Raw genomic sequence first — 18850 nt, 5'->3', positions numbered from 1 at the left:
CTCTTTCACGGCAACAATATTTTCCACCTGTAGAGTGGTGTCCAAACACGTCATATGCCATCCATTACTGGGGACGTGTTGGTCAGTAGCATACTAAGTGATGCCTGGGGTATCACTTCGAGAATGTGTCTGTCTATGCTACCCAGGAAACATCCCCAGGCCTGCAGTCCATTGGGGAAATGCCCTTTTTGTAGTATGGTCAATGTGGGCCTGGTGTCAGTTATCAGTAAATTTCCTTCACAGTTCTGAAACACATCTTTTCTAGCCATTATATTATACCAGCTGTACATTGGCTAGAAAAAAAGAAAGCATGTGATTGGTATAAATCCACATTAAACACCGTGAGGTGTCCACTTAGTGAATGGTTCCCTTTGGGCTGGGGGCGAACATATTTCTTCTTCTGTGCCAATTCTACCGAAGAGCCATTCTCACAGAAATGCCGCTTATCAACCAATAACCTGTTCAAAGGAGTCCAGAAAATTAACTCAACGGCAGTCTTTCACCATAGTGAAGCCAAATCTATCTTTCCTCCGAAGACGCTGTCCAGAGAGGGACTTTCTATTAATAGGGGAAGAGCCATCCATGAACAGGGTGGTGACGTAGTTATTCGTCTCAATGGGGGCACCACAGCCAGAAGAGAAATTAGGAAAAATCGTTCTTCAGAAGTCATAGAACCTGATAATTAGACTGAAATTTACTGTTTTTTAAAGTTTGCACCTTCTTTGTCTTCTTTTACGGTGAAATAACATTTAACAAGAGACACACGCACAGCTACCCAATATAATGTGCCTGCTGTTCATGCCGCATGCTATTAAGCTACGTGCTGCTTACGGGACGGACGTTCACTTCCACACATTTTTCTACAGGTGCTATAATGCCCCGACTCTGAGACTGTAACCAATTCACACCCTTCCATCAAAACATCACTTGTATGTCTCTCCCCTTTCTGTTTCTTTTTATCAATAGTGTAATCATTAGTCTGACATTCTTACACTCTCGAAGATCGCTACATTGGAGAGAAAGTGTTCACTACAGCAATAACCAACAACCCTCAACTCTCAAAGTTCCTGACACTCCTGTTCTCCTGCCACTGGGAGCTCTCCTTCTTGTTGCTAGACACATGACACGTCTTTCCCTTATGCTTTTTCTCCATCCAGCATAGTAGCCTCTCCCCTCATTTGCTCTCCCACCCTAATGGTGTAATACCTATACCATTCCCTCCTCCTCTCCTGTAGTAGTGAATTCTTTTTTTTTTTTTTTTTTACAGAGGATTAAGTTTTTTGAAACTTTATTGTGTATGTGCTATATCCGACACACCAAGAATGTGAAGCTGAGTTTGAAAATGTGGGCAAACAGAACAATTATCCATCTTTGCATGATGGTGTCATATCCATAGCACTTTGCAAGTTCATCCTTGTATTCTTAGGGATGAAGAAAGAAATATATGAACTCTACATGGACAGTAAGCTAATTTGACTTATCTGTTGAAAGTAGAAATGCAAAGACAGTATGTCTTCTTGTAATGTTCTATTGCATGGAAGGATCTTTTATACATGCTTATATTTTTATCAAACTCACAATTGCTTACAATTTGTTTTACCACTGGCAATTGCTCAGAATAGCATTTCACACCATCATTCTTCTGAACTCCATTTCGCCTTAGTTTGGACTCATCCATATGCTAATCAGTCTTGACTCTGCTCCAATAGGAACAATCCAGCGGGGTACTCCCTGAACCAGAACGTAAGCAATCCAAAACTGGTTTCATGCTGATTCTGGCTCCTCAGTCGTAGTATGGTTCCAGTGGCCCAGTGAGGGACCCAAGCCATGATGAGTTCTGATTGGCTGCCACCACTTCAACCAGGAAGTAGTGGCAGCCATCTTGGGACTCAAGACTTACCCGAATACAATGATAATTTGTTTCACTAGCAGCTTAAAATGTTTCCACAACAAAACAGTGCTATCAGTACACTTGAGGGTTTGATTTTAAAGTTAAAAGAAAACACATTATCAGGTGGAAGTCTCAGATATACGTTGTTTAAACTCAAGCCAACTGTAGCAAGGGTCCTGGCTCTTTTTGGCCACATCCACCCCAGAAACATAGTGACAGTGAATGCATACGGTAATCTTGGGTCTCATCTGAGTATTCTAAGAGCAGTACAACTGATTTGAGTCGTCATTTGCCTGCAGAATGAGTGATCCATTTCTGCTGGGGACTAACATATCCCGGGCAGGCAAACAGGACATGACCAATAATTTTTCCAGAGCTATTACTGGTGGAGCACTGAGCACAGTACATCATCGTTTAGAGCCCATTTATTGGTAAATGTTTTCAAGGGCAATGTACCAACCTGGAATTGGAAATATAGTTTCTCATCCAGTGGCACAGTAACAGCATCACAATATGGTTCCAGAAAGCACCAGTCCAAAAGTCTAAGAATCTCCCCATCAATGAGGAGTTAGCAATAGGTTCAACCTCATTTTGTCCAACCAATACCCAATAGTGTTTTTTAAATGCCGCTTCCAACCCCACACCCTATGCATATTGTATCTTGCTACTCATGTAGGCAAGCGCTTCAGAGCTCCACATAGAGATAGTAAGCCCTCTATACATATAACAATACAATACATTCAAGCCAGCTCCATCCCCTGTCTTCTTGGCTCTGTCCTTTAGCTCCTGCCTCCTGCCGCCTTGCAGCCGTCCAGGTTTCAAATTAAAATATGCTAGATTTTTGGGTGGTAGGGCAAAGTGGTACATGGTGGGCTGCGCCGCCGAGGGGGGGGCCCTTCCATGTGCTTTGCAGGGGGGCCCCCTCAAGTTTCGTTACGCCACTGCGGCGAGGCGAGTGGCAGATGCCTCGCCCAAAAAGTGAGATCAAGGGAGACTGCCCAGCTTATAGACAAAGTATTAGATGTGAATGGTGATTCTGTTAAGGATGATCAGGGAATCTTGGAGGTATTTAGACAGTTTTATGAGATTCTGTATCAAAATGACGTATATGATGAGGTAGGGGCTGCCACTTTGATCACTCAACACTGTACGCGGGATCTTTTGGTGGATGAGATTGAACTATTGGAGGCTCCCAACTCACTAGAAGAACTTGAAAAGGCAGTAAATGGGTTAGCGTTAGGGGAGGCGGCAGGGCCACATAAGCTGCCGTTGGAAATATATAAAACCTTTTTCCCTGTTCTAAAGACAGATCTTTTGTTAACAATGTTAGAGGCACAGAAAGGCGCAGCCCCTAAAACATGGAATGAGGCGTCTATAGTAGTGTTTCACAAAAAGGGCAAGCCGGCGAATATGCCTGGATCATATAGGCCTATCTCGCTTTTAAATGCAGATGGGAAAATATATTCAAAGATTTTAGCCAATAGACTCTCTGTAGTCATCTCAGGATTAGTATCAATAACACAGCATGGGTTTATCCCTCAAAGCGGTACAATAAACCATGTTAATCGTGTGAATACTTTTCTTGATTATGTGAAAGTTACTCGGGAACCATTTTGTTTAATTTTACTAGATGCAGAGAAGGCTTTTGACCGCGTTACATGGTGCTTTTTATGGGATGTTATGAGGAGTCGAGGCTTTGGACCACAGTTCATAAAATCATTGCAGACACTGTACTATCGACCTGTCGCTCATATCAATACTATGGGACTCGAGTCGGCTGAGGTAGAAATTAACAGAGGTACTAGGCAAGGTTGCCCTTGCTCCCCTCTCCTATTTTCTTTATATATCGAACCTTTTTTAAGGATGCTAGAATCTAGCTCGCGTATACCTCCTTTACTTATACAGTCCTACCAATTTAAGGTACTAGCATATGCAGATGACGTGGCTGTGGTCACGCCGAATCCAGCTGTAGCGATGCTGGCAATCGAACAACTGGCTACAGTTTTTGGTAGGTCATCTGGCTATAAGCTGAATTCTGCCAAGACTCAGCTACTAAGCACAAATATTCAGAATTATGCTGATTCAAGGTTGTGCCAAGAAGTTGTATATTTGGGTGTTAAATTACGAACATGTACAACCACTCTGGTTAAAGCAAATTGGGATCAGCTTTAGGGCGGAGCAAAGAAACAATTAGAGCGTGCCGAATGTTTACACCTCTCCCTAGTGGGGCGATGTAATCTATTAAAAATGATGATACTTCCTCAAATTTTTATTTTCTTTCGTTGTAAACCCTTGGAGGTCCCTAAAGCCAGCTTGGCACAACTACAAGCAATCTGTATGAGCTTCATGTGGTCAGGGTGAAAAGCATGACGGGCTAGGCACTTTATGATATTGCCAAAAGAGCTAGGAGGATGGTCGGTACCGGATTTTCTACTATAATATTACACATGTAGGTTACAAGGGATGGGCATTTTGCTGATAGGGGCAGCACCGGCGCAGCTTGCAGAGCGCCCCTCGATATATCAAATGCTATTGGGGGTAAAAGCAAAAAATTGCTTATTCCTGTATCTGGAATGGAGTTATTACAAGCTAACGCGGTTCAAGACTCTAGAAGCAGCGTATAAGGTTTGGCGAGCAGTTAGGGATATGTTTGGTTTTGAGAAAATTTCATATTATACGCCGTTGGTATCGCCAACATTCCTACCAGTTGATTTATGGGACAGAGTGGTGCATAATTGGAGGGGGAGAGGAATAAGAGTGGTGGGAGATCTGTATTCTGATGGTTCTCTCAAATCTTTTGAACAACTACGGACACAATATCAGCTCCCCAGAGAGAATTTCTCTAAAAATCTGCAGATCAGGAAGTATTTAGAGAACAGTGGTATTTCTTTTCAATCAAACCCCCTGATCGAGGGTAATACAAGAGGGGCAAAGATTGGCATACTATATAATTTGATGTTAAACACAAAAGCTAATGATATTGAGCAGCAGAATTCTAAATGGGGGGCTAAATTAGACAGACAGGAAATTCAAATTGAAATTTCTCTGGGAATTGCGAAAGATTTATTCCTGTCTGCAAAGCTCTCTGTGCAACACTTTAAATCACTCTTTAATTTATATTACACACCTGACAAGGTGTCTAAATGGCCTGGGGATGCGATAGGGAAATGTTTTCGTTGCGGTTATATTTCCGCAAATGATGTACAGATCTTTTTTGAGTGCTCATCTTTGGTACCCCTCTTGTCGCAGATAGAAAGATGTTTATCGGAAATTGTAGGTAACCCAATTCAATTGTCTGCAACACAGATTCTCTGGGGGTAGAAATGGGTTAATTGGATATTGGAACCGCGAAGCAGCATGCTAAACTAATATTGGTAGCGACAGCTGTTTACAGACTATGTATTGCATCGTTCTGGCTACAACAGGAACCACCCTCATTTGTGGAATGGCGGAGTAGGTTTTTTGTAATTCATAATATGGAACATAGTCTCTATGCTCTTAAGCGTACACGGAAAAAGAAACTTGGAGAACAAATATGGGGCTTAGTCACACAGTATCTTGAGTCGTAAAATAGGGTCCCATCGTCTCTCTTGTGTCAGCTGGTAGAATCAAGTCAAATGTCTTAATTTTTATTGCTCCATAGTTCAATGTGATTTATCTTATCTCTTTTTTTAATCGCTCATAATATACTTTGTAAAGTTCGTTTGGTGTAAAATGCTTTGTCTTGATTCTCGTAATATTCTAATATGTTATGATTTGTTCTGTGATAATTTTTATTGTATTAGAATGACTCATACCAACCGATTCATGTATTTGCCAAAAATAAATTAAAAAAAAAACCAATGCATGCCATTACAACGCATGTCACTACAACGCATGCCATTACAACACATAACATCACAACGCATGCCCTTACAACGCATTATAAGGTAAGTAATGGAGGTTTTTTTGTATTAGGGTGGGTATGGGTTTTGGGGTACATGGAAATAGTAATTTTTACCCTTACACTACCCTGCGCTTCCCTACTCTTGCACTCACTGGAGTGGGAATAGTAATTGTTACCCCTACACTATCAAACACTTGGTAATTTTTACCCCTACACCATCCAACACTTACCCTACTGTTGCCCTAAAAGTATTATGCACTGTAAAGGTATGAGTAGTCATGGAATGTGTTGTAATGTTACTTTTAAAAAATGCATTGTAATGGCATGCGTTGTAAAACCATGCAATGTAATGGTAGTTGCGATGTAAAGACTGCGTTGTAAAAGCATGCGTTGTGATTCCATGCGTTGTAACGTCATATATTCCACACAACCTGAGCCTTGCTTAAACCACAACATGTTTTGTTATTGAAATGGACTTTGTTTCAGATGTAGGCTGATCCATTTTCAGGGTGTCTGCTTTGTGGGAGCTCAGTCCACACCCAGTGGCCATCTCTGACTTCCCCCTCTGTGTCCTGGTGAATCTGCCATGCCTCCCTGGAACTCCTTATTTTCCTTTCAAGTTTGTGCCTAAGTTTTTTGCTGCACTGTAAAAGCCCAAGATGGAAGCCTGCACACACACTCTCCCTATTTTGGGTCCGCTAAATTTATGATTTGCAGATTTGTGTACCCGTACTTGAGTGGTCATGGATGCTGGCCAGTGTCTCTAGCATTAGATACATATAGAACAAGAGAGAGAGAATTTCTTTCTCTTTTTCTCTCACAGTACTGTACTCTTCGCTAGGTCGGTTCACCCTTTATTCCAGCACCATTTTAGCTATCTTTCTAGCGTTTATTCTTCAAAGTTTAATTAAGGAACCACTGGATGCACTCTGATCTCTATTTAAAACGTGTCCAGTACTTGTCCGTGCCATCAAAACATTTTACTCCGGCAAGCCATTGACCAGATATGGGCAGTCAAATATTCTTAAATTCTGAATTGCTCCCAGTGGTCTGCTCTTGCTGCACCCTGCTTATGAACTCATTGGTCTCAGACCCATATACCTTCCTCAACCATCAGGTACTTTAGGATAATGACTAGATAGTTCTTCAGATGTACATCACAGTGGTAACAGGAAAGGTTAAAATTAGTGAGGTCCAATCATTTCTGCAACTATAATGTTTTTATTTAAAGTGTTCCTGTTTGAGGCATGGTTGAAATGAGGATCCATGTAGATATGTCCTTACTAAGCCTAAGGCTATGGATGTATTTGCTGTGCTGGACCTGGGTTGCCGCAATGCAGCTTGGGTTATTCTTCATCCTGGGAGCCCTGGAGTAAGTGGCATGAAGGGTGTCTGGAACAACGACTGACCGTTAGAGGTTAGTGCCCTCCCTCAAACCTGAAGAAATTTAGAGGATTGCTAATTGTTTCTATAAAGCAGATTTTTTTACATTCATAAACCACTGGGTAGATTTATGCATGACATGAGAATCACCATTTATAGCATTACAAAAGGGAATGAAATACATTTTGCCAGCTTTGCCTTCAACTATATCTGTTAATGTTTTAGAGTTATTTATATGTTCGAAAAATTGAAATAGTCTCATAACGGGTCCCAAATCTTTTGTGTTTATCTGGGCATCCTCTGGCAAATTAGCTCTTATTTTAATGATTTTTTATTAGTAATTTTCTTCAAAAATATGAAACCCTAACAATTATTCATCGTACACCTTTGATAATTAAAAATTGTTTTTAAAGAAAAGGAAATAAAACTTGTCTTGAAGAAGTCTTAAACATAAATGTACCCCCTCAACGTACCTATTGCAGTAACACTCCCTGGGTTCAAGTTCTGTATACATATTCACAAAGGAGAACAGATGAACAGTATTAGGAAAATATATAAAGGGGTAGAGCTAATAAAAGGAACTAAATAGATTTGAAGGATGGGAGGGATCAACAGAAGCAAGATAAATGCCTGGGCCTCCTAACAGGCATCTGCTTCTCTCACTCTTACCTCCTGTTCTCCCCGCCAGTCATCTCCAGAGACAGCATTGGCTGTGTACCCCAGGTCCCCTATACAATATCTGTACCCTTTACAATACAATACAATATAATAACATATATAAAGCAGGCAGCTGCATCTGAAGAGCTGTCCCAGCACTAGCGGTTTCAAAGTGGAACAGGGAACTAATCAAACCAGAGAAAAGGGGGCCCATACATCAAAGAGATTTATTTATTTTTTTATTTTAGGATTTTTATATATCCCTAGCCAGACCCGAGGGTATCGGAGCGCTTTACAGCAGTTATAGAATAGGAATCTCAATCAATCATCGGTAAACATATCGATTCGGAAATCCCAGCGTGTAGTGCAACATAGAGGCAAGGCAGTCCAGAGAGCCTCACAGAGTGCACAAGTGTCTTGCGCAGAACCATTTTCAGGGAGGGGGGGGAGCATGGAGGAGTGAAAGGATGCTAGGAGGAGGAAGATTATGGTGACAAGTGTCAAGATGCTGCGGAATGCAGGCATGAGCACTTTAGCGCTGGTTACCTGTCCGGGAAGGCACGGTTGAGGTAGAGGTCTTTTAGGAGTTTTTTTAATTTTTACAAAGGACGGGATAGCCCTAAGAGATAATTCTTCAGAAGCCTATGAAAGACTGGCTCGGTAGCCTGAAGCAAAGAGTCAAAGGCAATGAGATCCAGAGTTAAAAGCGAAAAGAAGCAACCACCTCTTCTTGCCTTGCAGCCCACAGGAACACGCAAAAGTTTTGTCCATTAGAGCGCAGTGATCTCCCCTGTCAGTAGGGATGCAGTCTTCTTCTTAAACATAAAGGGCCTTTTTGCTTACAAGCTCTGAAAGTATATATTAGAGCTTTGAATTTGACGCGGGTAGCCATGGGCTGCCAAAGTAAACTGCGCCAGGAGGCCATGACAGCTGATTGAGCCCAGATCTTCAGATTCGACTGGGCTGCAGTGTTCTAAAAGATCTGCAGGTAGTATAGCAGATACGATGGCAGACCTAAATAAAGGCTATTGGCCTAATCCAACTTTATGGTTACCAAGTCATGAATGATGGATTTCCGATTTTCCTCAGGAATCAGCTGGAGCATCTTTCTGATATGTTTCAGTGTGAGGAACCAGCTGTCTAACACAGCTCTAACCTGAGGTTCGAAAGGCATGTTGGAGATGAATTTGACTCCCTCCTTACACCCAGGTAAAGCTGCCCCATACCTCGTCAAACGACTCTATTTTTCCATAAGATGCCATGTTGAACATTTCTTGCGCCAAATTCTCTTTTGTCGGGCAGTTGCTTGTCCTCGATAACCTCAATTTACAGAGTTAAGCACTGAGGTCGAACACCATCTTTTACAGTGGTAAGTAATCCATGGGAACATTGATGTACCATGCAATAGTACTGTCTAACCCACAGGAGGACCCGTGATGTCCTCTGTGTCATTCAAAACCCTTCATACCTCTGCCCAACACTGTTGCTACTTTCGGCACCCCCATACTATAGGCATTATTTAGAGTTTGGCAGACGGGATACTCCATAATTAAAGTGGGTGATGTCCCGTCTGCCATAGCACAAGTGCAGTATAGCCAATGGCATTTGAAGTATAGCAGACAGGCTATCCTTTATGTTTTGATGAAGTATGCCATCTGATGAACTCTAAACAAGGCCCTAAGTGTACTATGTCACACACCGATTAGTCACACCACCCTTGGATATATATACATGCAGGTCCTAGCATTTTTGGACACCATTGACAGCGGAGTAAAATTTTGTAGTAGGCAAATTTCAGGACAGCCTCCCTCAGATATTTATCATGTCTCACCAATAACTTGTGCCATTCTTCATGCATGTAGTCAATTTGTAACTTATGTGACCACCACTCATTCAATAGCATGGCTCTGGCGCTTGAGAAAGTTAAACCTGCTATGATCCTATATAGCCCTGAAACCACCCCTTTGTAGGTGTCTCAGGTTATCAAATAAACTTGATTATGGTAGTTTAATGGGTTGTGGACCTGAGAGTTTTTTTAATACAGTGAGCCAACCGTTGATAGTTCCAGAATTGTGCGGGATGGAGTCCAAGAGAACATTTTAAAAAATGCTGTCTCTAGATCTACGTCATCTTTGCTAGGGTTTGCCAAGCGCCTGGGGGCCAGGCCGGTGGAAGCTATCCTTAAAGTACATTGCTCAAAGTGCCTTGCCATTGCCTCTTATGGTTCCTCTATATGGGGTTTTAGACAGCAGGAGGCGTTGCAAAATGTTGACAAAATAAATTCTTGCGTAGTCTTTTGTCTGTACCCCAGTCAACTCCAACTTTCTCAATACATCAAGAACTAGGGCAGGGTTATGTTTCGGACATTTTGAGTACCGCCCCATTATTGTGCTGGCTTAAAACATCACTTAATCCAGAATTGACCCTGAATCATCAAATCCTTCGGGATTGTGTCAAGCTGGATGGAGCTAGTAAAATTAAGTAGTTGTTTTATGTTAAGCACATGAACTATTTGTAACACCAGACAGAATTTGTAAGGAGGATGTGAAGTGGGTCAAAATCCACTTTACAAATTTACTGATATTGGAACGGAAAGAACAGGAAATGAAGACGCCCCTAGTTAGGGCTCATTTTTTAACCAAATCTACTCTGTTAATTGAACCCTATCTGAAACTGGTGAACAGGGTCTTTCATCGCTGGTTATTGACCGGGTTCCGTTTTAACTTGATCCACTTCACTCTGGGTGAGTTTCCTGTGTGGTCTAAACCTGAGGATGCAGCTCCCTGCCAATGTGATAGCTATTCTGTACAAGATGTTATGCACTTTATGATGTACTGTGACTTTTTTAATGTAATCCTCAGGAAGTTTTTAATCCCTATATTGATGGGCAAGGATTTTTTGCAAGTTAGACCTGCCCTACTCCACCTTCAAATGTTGAGTAACCCCAGGCATATGTTTGCCATTGCTAGCTTTCTTGTTGCTGCTATGCGAATTAAACAAAAAAGATGTGTCAGATTATCAATTGTTTAACCACTCGACTGAATATAGCTTGGTTTTTAAATTTTTAACTATTTTGGTTATTTTACGGATATATAATAATGTTGTATGAATATATGAAAATGTTTTTAATTGTGGATTTATCTAAATTTGCTTAAATGTATTTTTGTACTTTTATGATTTTAATTAATCGAATAAAGTGGATTGACTTGACTTGAGTCCAAATTCTGTTTGCACTTCTGGAAATGTTTTCAATGTTCGCATTATGAGTAGGTGTTTGATGTTTCGATGACTTGTCCTTATAAGTACTGATTCCCCAAAATGCATGCTGCATTACTATTGTGCTCCAATATGTAATTTGATGATCTCCATTCATTTACCATTTGTTCAAAAAGTTATGTTAACTCGTGATATCAGTGGATTGCACATACATTTTGGTCAGGTTAAAGTTGCATTGTTTGCAGACAATGTTATATGCTTTTTGACTGATAGCTAAGTGTCCCTTCCAGCGCTGCTAGAAGAGCTGCATTGTTTTCAGAACATCTTGGGCTTAAAATAAAATATTATGGGGTACAGCAGTGGCCACAAAAGAAAAAGAGCATTGGAGAGACATGACTTTGATTGCCATGCCACCTAGAGATCTCCTGGATAGGTAGTATAAATTGCATGAATATGAATTTTTGAGCTTGTTGGACTTTGTCTCAGCTTCAGAAAATAAAAATATGCTAACCAGCACTGGAAGCTCTCCATTGACTTCCAGTGGAATTAAGAATTACATTTATAGTTCTGTGTACAGTGCACAATGCCTGGATCTGTACAGAAATTGGCCCCTCACTACACAACACTTGGAAATCCTCACTCATCCTCTTCTGCAAAGGAGATTCAAATGTCTGATAGATATCGAGGAAGATGTCTGGGAGTGCAACGACCAAAATGCCAAAACAAAAAATGTCCCCACACTCAGAACTGAACTGCTGCATCTACACTTTAGAAAACCTTTTAGTACAGGTGTCTAAATATAAACATTCAATGGTAGGGATTGAGGAATGCTGAAACCACAGACCCAGGTGGCCTCTATCTCCCCTTCACATTTCCGTTAACTGTTTTGACTATTTCTACTACAATACTACCAGCACTCTGGGTGACTGTGTTAGCGGAAATAAAACTCTGTAAATAAAATAAACAGAGAAATAAAATAAAATGCTGAACTTATTGTGTTGGAAGTCGTACGTCAAAATTAAGGCTTACCCAGCCAAACGCATCCGTAGAGCTCCACCCGCATGCAGACGTTCATAGAGTGATCCGTTACTGGGATGAACCGAACAAATCTGGCTATGATGGGTGGTTCTAGGTCCTTCAGGACAATGTCATACCCGTTGGCGTTCCCATCGAGAACCTGAAGGGAAAGAAATATACAGCCATGATGTTGGATAACTTGTGAAAGTGCCTATCTATCCAATAGTGTTAAATCTCCCACTGATTCACTTCACAAATATAGATGAAGGATGCGACACTGGAAGACAATGACATACAGGTTTCCTGCATCTCTTTTGCAATTCCCCAGTAGACAGCTTCTGCTGTAGCACCTTATTGCATCCCAGGACTTCCTCTGGCGCTGCCACTTTGTCCTCTCTCGGAAAGACATGGATCTCTATCAGTTGTGTATAAAACAAATTCTTCTAATTTCCAGTCCAACGTCAATGTGGGCGACAATGAACTTCTTCATCCCTACACAGAATGCCACATCAAAGACCGCCTCTCTGATTGAGGGAAGACTGTATCTGTAGTGCTCTGAATGGAGTGCACTGCTACTAGATGCTGTCCTTACAGATATCTGCCAGGCATCAGGAAACTCTTTGGAGAGATGTGTATATAGTTGTTTTCAAAACTTCTTCTGTTCTTAAGTGGGTAGAGCACACAGTTTAGAGTGTGGGTGACAAGTGTTGCATGATTCTTCCTCTTCAGGTCTTAGAAAGTGTTCAATTGACAGACTTATTCTTTAAAAGTATTTATGTTTTTGATTTTTCTAGTGGGAGAGTTCAACCTAAAACAACTCTGTTTTATCTGACTATTGTTGCACCATCTTCTGTTTGTTGGTCTTTCTGAATTTCAGAGGCCACCCCAAATGTGTAACTCTCTATATTCTCATCCATGTCTATTTCAACCCACCTCTTTCCCAAGTCGATTTCGCCAGGAGATCCAGCGGGTCCCATCTCTGCTATATTTTATCTTGAACATTTGAGCAAATTCGTTGCCATGACCCCCAGCATGGCGCCCCTGACTGCCCACCAGGGTAATGAAGTGCAGCATGCGGAGATCGATTTGCAGGAACTCCTTCAGGTCTCCTGGCTCCACAGACGACTCTGGACACCACGCTCCATCGCCATCTTCTGAATCCAGCCTGTCAAGAACAGGAGTGAATTAGAGTTCCAATTTTCTGTGATTAATTCCAACAAGTAACACAGTGCAATCAAATGTATTTATTACTTTTGATATTATGTTTTCAACTGTGGTCAACTCAATATATTGATGGTAAAGACCTCACTTCTTGTTCAGTTGTGCTGCTGTCACCCTTCACAGTTCACATCAAAGTTCAAATATATTTATTATGTTTAATATGTTTATAGTATGATTGTTGCTTGCCCAAGCACTGGGTGCGTAATTTGGTCAGTATCATTGGAGGGGGGAGGGGGGCTTCAGCTTTACCAACAATCACAGAAAGGCGTTGTTAAAACAAATGATATGAGAAACAAGACATGAGGGGGGCTTAATGGGCAGTGGAAAGAGAGAGGAGAGCGGATTGTTAGGGGTAGACAGTATACTCAAAACATAGAAGAGAGAGTGAGTGTGTGTGTGTTTGCCAATGTGAACATGTAAAAGTCCCAGGTGAAATCCGACAGACACTTCACTTTACCCGTTTGAAAGTACTTGTACCCAACTACTTACTTCAGAGTACATTTTTAGGGGGGGTGTAAGACCCCAAAATACGCCTCTGGAGCTACGCCCCTGCCAAGCAGTAGACTCTCTCCTCAAGCATTTTGCTAATAATAAAATAGATGGACTATTTCACCCTCAACCTCAAGCAGTCTTACTTTAGTAGTATTTTAGAGTGGCATATTTTTTTTGTGGTGGATATATTATGCACAGGGTGTGTGCCATGTCGACTCTTCACTTTGTTTTGCACCAAAACAAGCAGCCTGCCATGGCAGTGCATCTGTGTAAAGGTACAGGTCCTCTAAAGGTGGCACAATAAGTGCTGCAGCCTTTAGAGTCCTTCCCTGGCCACAGTGCCCTTGGTACCTATAGTAGCATTTACAAGGGACTGACCTGTGGCCAAAGAGTGCCAATGGGGCTTTGTCTGAATGTAGTTTTAGGGAAAGAATATAGGTCCTGGGTACCTGTTTGGCAGGAACCCAGGGCACACTCAGTCAAAGTACATCAGCAGTTTGGCAAAAAGTGGGGCAACCATGCAAAAAGAGGGCACTCTCCTACATCTCCTGAGGTAATATTTTCCATGGCAAGGAGAGCATTATTTTTTTCCTATTTTCAAAAATTAAATCTGTGTGGGATTTTCTTTTTGAAAATAAACAATTGAACCTGTTCGGTGCAGGATTACGCCATGCTGACACAACCCTGCACCAAAGTGTGATATGTATTGACAGAAACTGCAATGACACCGGTTCATGCCAATGCTTTATAAATGACTGTCAGCTTGCTGGTCTTTTATAAATTTGGCAGGCTGTCCATTCAGCAGGGGGACAGATTAATCTACTCCAGTCCCCTGATGGAACAACGGGCTGTCCGCCTTTATATAAATCAGCCATAAAGTTTATCTTAGTAGCCATAAAGTACTCAGCATGTAACATTAATTCAGCATTCTCTTTAGATGAACTAACTCTCCTTCTATTGAGAGGCTGTCATCTCAAAATATAAAATGTTCAAGTTGGTTCAATCGCCAGTGTTGCAGTGGTAATGGAATGAATGAATGAATGAATGAATAAAACTTTATTTGTGGTTACTCAAAACCATTAAATAAGACATCAAACTATAATAAAACATTATTGTCAAGCAAAGGGAAAGGGGGAAGTTTAAAATGGATAAAAACGTAAACATAGTCAAAAACTGCGTTCATTAGTCCATTTCTACGTGGACTGGTAAGTCTCGATGGTTTGAGAGTCATTGTTCCAGGCCAATGGCCTAGCTGTGAGGGGCCGTCAATTTCTGGTGTGACTGTTGGATAAATTTGCTAAACACAGCCATACCTTTCACTGTTTCCATTGTGAATAGATGGTAGACGGCCTCCTTTATAGATCTAATACCATGTCTAAGTAGGATTGGCTTTAGGTAAAGATTGCGCTCAGAGGACAGCCCCGGGCAACAAAATAGGATGTGTGCAAAGCTCTCTTGTTTGTATTTGCATAGCCTTATCTCAGATGACCTCGTGGGGTAAAGGTCTTTAAGGGGGAGAGGATATAATCTGAGCGCTAAAATCCTATTTACTGCTTGTTTACCCACAGCTTGGGTAAGGTGGAGTTTCGAAGTCTGTACTATCTGCGGAAGTTTTAGGGACTCATGGAAGCCTCTTGATTCCAATGCTTTCAGGTCGGTTGTGCGCGAACAGAGTCGAACCTGTCTTTTTGTCGCGCTTTTAATGGCAGCGTAGTTGATTAAATCGTGATCCCAGTTATCCACTGCAAGATTCAAAGCTTCTTTGGCGGAGGGGAGGCTATTTGACCACGGGTTTCCTGCTTCCAGAGAAATATTCTTTATACTAGATTTCAGAGAATACTCTGGTGCCGTGGTGGTGAGGTAAAAGTATTTGCTCATTGAGGCCAATTCTTCGAGTTTTTGTTGTGTCAGGCCGAATTCGAGCCGCACTAAGATGTTTCTGGTGCAGGGGGGTAAATGGAATAGCTTTTCATAAGCCGAGCAGTGGATTTTTTCAGGGCGCTAGATAGTTTTCCTGGGAAAGCCTGTTGTGCATAGTTCAATGACGTTATTAGCTTCGCCCTTAATACTCTTTGAATTGCTGTTGTTGTGGGGCTGTGTAAGGTTGCATGCAGCTTCCCGAGGGCATATGAGATACATTTCCCTTTGGCCCGTATTTTGTCCAGGTGTATTCCTGGGTGCCCTGTCTTGCTAAGCCAAACTCCCAGATAGTTGTATTGTTGTGTACAGTCCAGATTCAGCTTTCCTATCCTCCATTTTGTCAAAATAAAAATCGGAAAAGTCCCAAATATTATTATTTTTGATTTGGCTGGATTCACGATCAGTTTGTTCTTTGCGTTGTAATTGCCCAGAGACTTTAGAGCTTTTTGAAGCCCGATTTTGGTATGATCTAATAGTACCAGATCGTTGGCATACTGCAGTAATTGAATCTTAGTGTGACCGAACCGGGGTGTTGCTAGTGATGCTCCGGTCAGAGCTTTGCCCATATCTGCAGTGTATAAGTTGAATAGCACCGGAGCAAAAACGCATCCTTGCTTCAGTCCGCGATTGGTGTCAATTTTCTCTGTGGCTGCTGTATTTGAGAGTTTGATTCTAACCCACGTTCTTAAATATAATGATATGATGGTTTTTAATAGAAGGGGGTCGATGTTCAGGCTTTCCAATGTCTGCCAAAGAATGGAGCGGTCAACGCCATCAAAGGCCGCCGTATAATCGATAAAACAGGCAAAGATGGGGAGAGATTTTCGTGCCACGGCCTTGTGTGTTAGATAAGAGAGCGCTATGATGTTGTCCACTGTTGAGGCTCCTGGTCTGAACCCTGTTTGGTAAAAGGGAAGAAGGCCCTCCTTGCTGACCCAGTTTGAAAGGTCCGCTAGTAAAGTACTTGCGTAGGCCTTTCCCTCAATGTCAAGCAGGGCGATCATGCGGTAGTTTTGAGGGTTGGATTTCGGCCCTTTCATATAAATGGGGTGCAGTAACGACCCTCGCCAAGAGTCCGGGACGTTCCCCGTCCTTCGACATTCGGCATATAGCACGGTCAGGTTTTCAGTCCAGAAGTCTGTATCGTGCCTGAATAAGGAACCTGGCAGGCCATTAAGTCCGGGCGCCCCGTTGGGTCTGATTTTTTTAGAATTGTGTTAACTAAGTTTTTTTCCGAAAGAGTCGGCTGCTTCATGTTTTTTGTTGGGTTGGTGGAGTTGGTCAGTTGAGTTGCGTTATCCAGGTCTATATTTGGTAGAATTGAGCTGCCTTCCTCTTTGTACAAGGTTTTCACGTAGGCTGTCCAGGTATCAGAATCAATTGAATTCTCCCTCTGTGTGCTTCCTTGGTTTAAGGAGTTGAGGTATTGCCAGAACTCTTGCAATTTGCTTGGGCTCAATAATACGAAAATCTTTAGCCATTTTGCTTTTGATCCCGTTTTGCGGCCCAAACTTGTTTCGAGTGTAATTTTGCTGTTTCTTGAAGGTGTTTTTTGTTCTGAGTTGAGCCAGATTTCAGGTATACCCTTCGTTTGGTTCGTACTTGTTTCGCACTTTCTCTGATAGCAGCGATGTAGCCAAGATTGTGCTTAGGATATGGTTTAGCTTTATTTGTTTTTCCTCCTTGTAGGTATAGTACTAGGTTATGAGCGAGCTGATCCCATTCTTCAAGTGTTCCCCTATTTGTTTCATTTAATGTACCATCCACCCATGCTTTTTTCCATTCCTCGAACTTGTTAGTAGGAGCCGTGCCCCATTTACTTCTTCACTCCTGAGGCACTGCCGGGAGCTTTTTAAAACTGTCTAGCTATTTTAATTCCTATCACTTGCGAGACACTAATTGTTTGTGGTGTTGATTTTAGAGCACTCACCAAGCATTCCTGACGGTCGCTGGCACACCGCGCTGCGGATCCTATCGCAGCCGCGGCCCTCCGGCAAACACCCCTCAGCTGGCGCCATCACCTGCGTGCAAACAGGTCACGCCCCCAGCGAGGCCACGCCCACTTGACCTATAACTGGTGCTGAAACACGAGCGTCCAGTTAGAACCTTCACTCCTGAGGCACAGCCGGGAGCTTTTTAAAACTGTCTAGCTATTTTAATTCCTATCACTTGCGAGTCACTAATTGTTTGTGGTGTTGATTTTAGAGCACTCACCAAGCATTCCTTACGGTCGCTGGCACACCGCGCTGCGGATCCTATAGCAGCCGTGGCCCTCCGGCAAACACCCCTCAGCTGGCGCCATCACCAGCGTGCAAACAGGTCACGCCCCCAGCGAGGCCACGCCCCCTTGACCCCCCCACCTCCAATAAATAATGTGTATGTGGAGGAAGCGCAGCGGACGAGCGCAGCTGGCGTGACGACTGCACGCCGAAGGCGCGCTTTAGGCAAGCTCGTCTGCTCTTGTCTGCGCTGAGTCCGGGCCTAGGGCCACCCCCCCTACACTCCAAACTGCAAAACCCAGGCAGTATAGCGCCGATAACCTCCAAGAACTAAGGCTCCGTCAAAAGAAGTGCAGCCAGCATCCGCTTCATGTAGAAAACCTCCCACAGACCTACAACATCTGCAAATCGATCCTCGAACCCCAGCTATCCTTAGACCAATCCCACGAGTACCGCATGTTCATGCTAAATTGCAGATCCCTACCTAAACATAGGGATGAATTTGCATTCCTGATGGAAGAACGTATGCCTGACATTGTCTTCCTGACGGAAACTTGGCTCACCTCAGACTCTGATTAGGGGAGAGTTCGGTCACGTCACAGCCCTTCCACCTGGCTTTCAAATCTCTCGCCAGGACCGGCCCAAAGGTAGAGGAGGAGGCCTAGCAATCATCTACAAAGAGCAGTTCCTTTGCCGAGTCATCCCAGAAACCATCTCGGATTGCGAAAGCCTAGCCTTTAGCCTCGAACTCTCCCCTAACAACTGCTTTTCAGGTACTCTCATTTACCGCCCCCCGGTCCCTCTAATCAATTCCACAACCAACTGGCACTGATTGTGGCCGAACGAGCCAGTACCTCCTTTAACTTCACCCTGCTAGGTGATTTTAATTTTCACTTTGACTCTGTAGCAGACCATACGGCAACCATACTTACAGACGACCTAGCAGCG

At 42.6% G+C, this 18850-nt stretch overlaps 1 protein-coding gene across 1 annotated transcript in view; it reads right to left on the bottom strand.

The window, feature by feature from the left end:
• The window catches only part of DDR2 (discoidin domain receptor tyrosine kinase 2), a 631189-nt gene that overhangs the window by 274652 nt on the left and 337687 nt on the right, over positions 1-18850 (bottom strand). The window contains exons 4-5 of the mRNA XM_086964525.1: positions 12984-13215; positions 12063-12210 (exon numbers count right to left, since the gene is read on the bottom strand). Of these exons, the coding sequence (XP_086820651.1) occupies positions 12063-12210; positions 12984-13215 (380 nt within the window). The remainder of the gene's footprint in view (positions 1-12062; positions 12211-12983; positions 13216-18850) is intronic.

The sequence above is a fragment of the Lissotriton vulgaris genome, chromosome 1_1, assembly GCF_964263255.1.
Source record: "Lissotriton vulgaris chromosome 1_1, aLisVul1.2, whole genome shotgun sequence".
Taxonomy (NCBI): Eukaryota; Metazoa; Chordata; class Amphibia; order Caudata; family Salamandridae; genus Lissotriton; species Lissotriton vulgaris.
Note: the sequence above shows the minus strand (reverse complement) of the source record. Positions and strands in the feature narration are given on the sequence as shown.